The sequence below is a fragment of the Oculina patagonica genome, chromosome 6 (assembly GCF_052425735.1).
Source record: "Oculina patagonica isolate OP01 chromosome 6, crgOcupat, whole genome shotgun sequence".
In the NCBI taxonomy this organism is placed as follows: Eukaryota; Metazoa; Cnidaria; class Anthozoa; order Scleractinia; family Oculinidae; genus Oculina; species Oculina patagonica.
This window is the reverse complement of record NC_135763.1, coordinates 35,187,048-35,190,563: the sequence shown is the minus strand read 5'-3', so window position 1 is coordinate 35,190,563 and position 3,516 is coordinate 35,187,048. Positions and strand designations below refer to the sequence as shown.

The following is a 3,516-nucleotide window of genomic DNA, read 5'->3' as shown; positions in this document are numbered from 1 at the left end:
TTAATACCATTAGGCGCAAGTGTTTGGCCTCTGTGTATCAGGTAGGCCTCTCTAGCCTTTCTGCGGGATGCATTATTTGTCGGTTGGAGTTCCAAAGGAATGAGTGTCATGTCTTGGATAGAGTGATCAGGTAGATTAAAATGCGTAGGTACTGCTGCTGAAGCGTTAGCGTGTCTGGGATTGTTCGTGGCTTGTCTATGTTCAGCGAATCTTTCACGGATACTACGTTTAGTTTCCCCTATGTATTGTTTCTTACATTTGTTACATTCTATCATATAAGTTAAGTTTGAAGATTTGCAAGTTATGCGATGCTTGATTTCTCGCACTTCTCCCGTGTTGTTGAAAGTGTATGTTCTTCTGCCATTTTCAATGTGGGGGCAGGTGAGACATCCGTGTTTCGAGTTGCAGCGGAAGGTGCCATGAGGTTGACTAGGTTGGTTGAGTGGGGCGTTTACTGGCTGCTTGAGTTACGCGCGAACTAATTGGTCACGAAGGTTAGGTGATCGCCGGTAAGCTACAACAGGTGGTTCTTTGTAGATTTCGTGTAAGCGTTCTGTGGAATGGAGAATGGGCTGTTTCTTTCGCAAGATTTTGTTGATGTTAGGTAAGGCTGGGTTATAAGTGAGGATAAATGGCACTCGGCTAGGTTCCTTGATTTCATGAAGGTGTTCTTTTAAAGTGTCTTCTCTGGGAATTAGTTTAGCTCTTGATATTTGGCTTTTTACGAACCGGTTTTTATATCCTCGTTTTGTGAGGTAGGTTTGTAGCTCTTTAGATCGGCACTCGAAGAATTCGTCTTTGGAGCAAATACGGCGTAGGCGGAGAGCGAGGCTGTAGGGTATTGATTTTTTGGTGTGGTACGGGTGACTTGAGGAGTAAAGCAAGTACTGGTGTTTATCAGTAGGCTTGCAATGAAGGTCAGTTTCTATTTTACCATTCTCCAGTTGGATATTTACGTCTAAGAAATAAATAGAGGTGGTTGAACGTTCGCTTGTGAATTTTATAGTGGGATGGATGCTGTTAAGGTAGGCAATGAAATCATCGAGCTTTTCGTTTCCATGTGTCCAAAACATCAAAATGTCGTCAATGTATCGGAACCAGAGTAAGGGTTTGTCTGTATAACCTTCAAGGGCTTTCCTCTCAAAATCCCCCATGAAAAGATTGGCGAAGGCAGGTGCCATTCTTGTGCCCATTGCTGTGCCATGTTGTTGAATGAAATGTTCACCGTTAAAGACAAAGTTATTCATGGTTAGAATGATACGCATAAGATCACAGAGTTTTTCAGTAGGAATAGATTTGTCCGTTCGTTGATCTAGGACTCTTCTACATGCGTTAATACCTTCGTTAGTCGGGATGTTCGTGTATAAAGAGGATACGTCGAGGGTGACAAGGATGGTACTGGGAGGTAGGGTGTCAATATCATTGAGTTTGTTGAGGAGATCAGTGGTGTTCTTTATGTAGGAAGGAAGCGTCTGTACCAAAGGATTAAGATGATAACTAACAAATTCGGATATTTTTTCAGTAGGGTGTCCATTTGCTGAGACGATGGGACGACCAGGGTTTCCAGGTTTGTGAATTTTAGGCAAAATATAGAAACGGCCAGCTTTAGGGTCTTGAGGTGTTAAGTAGCGGTGAGTTTCTTTGTTTATGATGTTATCTTTTAGTAGCCCCTTGAGGTATTTTTTAACTCTTCCAGTTATGTGATCAGTGGGATCTTTCTTTTCTCTCTTATAGAACTGTTGGTTGTTTAGTTGTCTGTAACATTCGTTTAAATATAATTGTATGTCCATAACTACAGTGCCAGATCCTTTATCAGCAGGTTTGATTACAATATCCGTTCGTTTTCGTAGTTTTTTGAGGGCTTGTCTTTCTCTGCGAGTTAGATTGTCACGGATGCGTGTTGGTTTACTTGCGCCTAATGGTATTAACCGTAGAAATGAACATTGACAATTTCATTATTTTTGTTTTTTTCAATTTTTATATCTTGTCACCGTATATCTTTATATAACCTGTATTAGTTAAACATTAACCCACATTGTATTATCCAAATTCAAATTTTAGAGCCGTTATTTTTCTTATATTATAGTACTGGCCCTGAAGAAGACTAGCTCTGCTAGTTGAAATATTGGCCAATAAATCTTGCCCTCCTGCCGTTGTACCAGCCTTGCAATCAATTTGGTTTTATAAGCACTTAGAGTGACGTCTGGTACGAGCATTTCTTGAACAAGAGATCCGGCAGCAGAGAAGCCAAGCAGTTTTTTCTTCGTTGCGTGGTCCCCTGCATCCAAACTGTTTTTGTACCTGTGTTAGCCAATAGAAACCAGACATTTTCGATCCGCCCCTGAAGGGTTAACACCACCAACAGTTTGTGCCAAGCCGCAGAATGTCTAACATTCTCGCACATGAACAAGTTGCGCTAGCAACTAAAGAAAACCAAATACCGGCAACTGATGAGATCCACATGGAGGATCGAAACCATGGTCTTGCCTGAACTAAACCATATAGTGGCATATACAAAACGCAAAACAGTCAGCAGGACTTGCGCGTAAAGTTTTCAAATTTATATTTAGTCCGGCAATATGGTGAAATAATTGTGCGATTTTTTTTAAAAGCACCAAATTTGGCACAGTGATAGTATTCGACGAGCTGATCAATTTCAGATATAGGCCCATCTGCAATTCTGTCAGGGGGGACATCTTTTGGACCCAGGGGGTGGGGGTTGGTGGCATTTGAGCTTTATGGCAAAATGTACTGTATCCTTTGAGTAAGAAGCACCAAATTTGGCACAGTGATAGTATTTGATGAGCTGATCGATTTCGGATATAGGCCCATCCGCTATTCTGTCAGGGGGGACATTTTTTGGACCCAGGGGGTGGGGGTGGGCGACATTTGGGCTTTATGGCAAAATTTACTGCATCTTTTGAGTAACAACCACCAAATTTGGCACAGTGATAGTATTTGATGAGCTGATCAATTTCAGATAAAGACCCACCCACAATTCTGTCAGGGGGGACATCTTTTGGACCCAAGGGGTGGGGTGGGCAACATTTAGGCTTTATGGCAAATTTACTGCATCCTTTGAGTAAGAAGCACCAAATTTGGCACAGTGATAGAATTTGATAAGCTGATCGATTTCAGATATAGTCCCATCCAGAATTCTTACAGGGGGCCAACTTTTGGACCCAGGGGGTGGGGGGGTAGCATTGGAGCTTTATGGCAAAATTTCGCATCCTTTTAGTACGAAGTACCAAATTTCTCACAGTGATAGCACTCGATAAGCTGATCGATTTCAGCTGATGGCCCATTCGACATTTTTCCAGAGGGAGACACTTTTTGACCCAGAAAGAGTTAGTTGGTAGCATTTGCACTTTATGTAGAATTACTAAACCCTGTTGGTTAAAAAAATGACACTATTATAGTGTATGATGAGTTGATCAATTTCAGATCTGAGTGTACTATATCCAGAATTCTTTCACAGTTGTCCTTTTTGGACAAAGGGGGAGGTGGTGGTTTCCG

The 3,516-nt window shown here is 41.7% G+C and overlaps 1 protein-coding gene across 1 annotated transcript; it reads right to left on the bottom strand.

Moving 5' to 3' along the window:
• Positions 1-467: 467 nt before the first annotated feature.
• LOC144658057 (uncharacterized) lies at positions 468-3,312 on the bottom strand. Its single transcript, XM_078518382.1, has 2 exons — positions 3,249-3,312; positions 468-1,915 (listed from the first exon to the last, which is right to left on the bottom strand). The coding sequence occupies exons 1-2, from the start codon at positions 3,310-3,312 to the stop codon at positions 468-470; spliced, it is 1,512 nt and encodes a 503-aa protein (XP_078374508.1).
• Between the last annotated feature and the right edge of the window lie 204 nt (positions 3,313-3,516).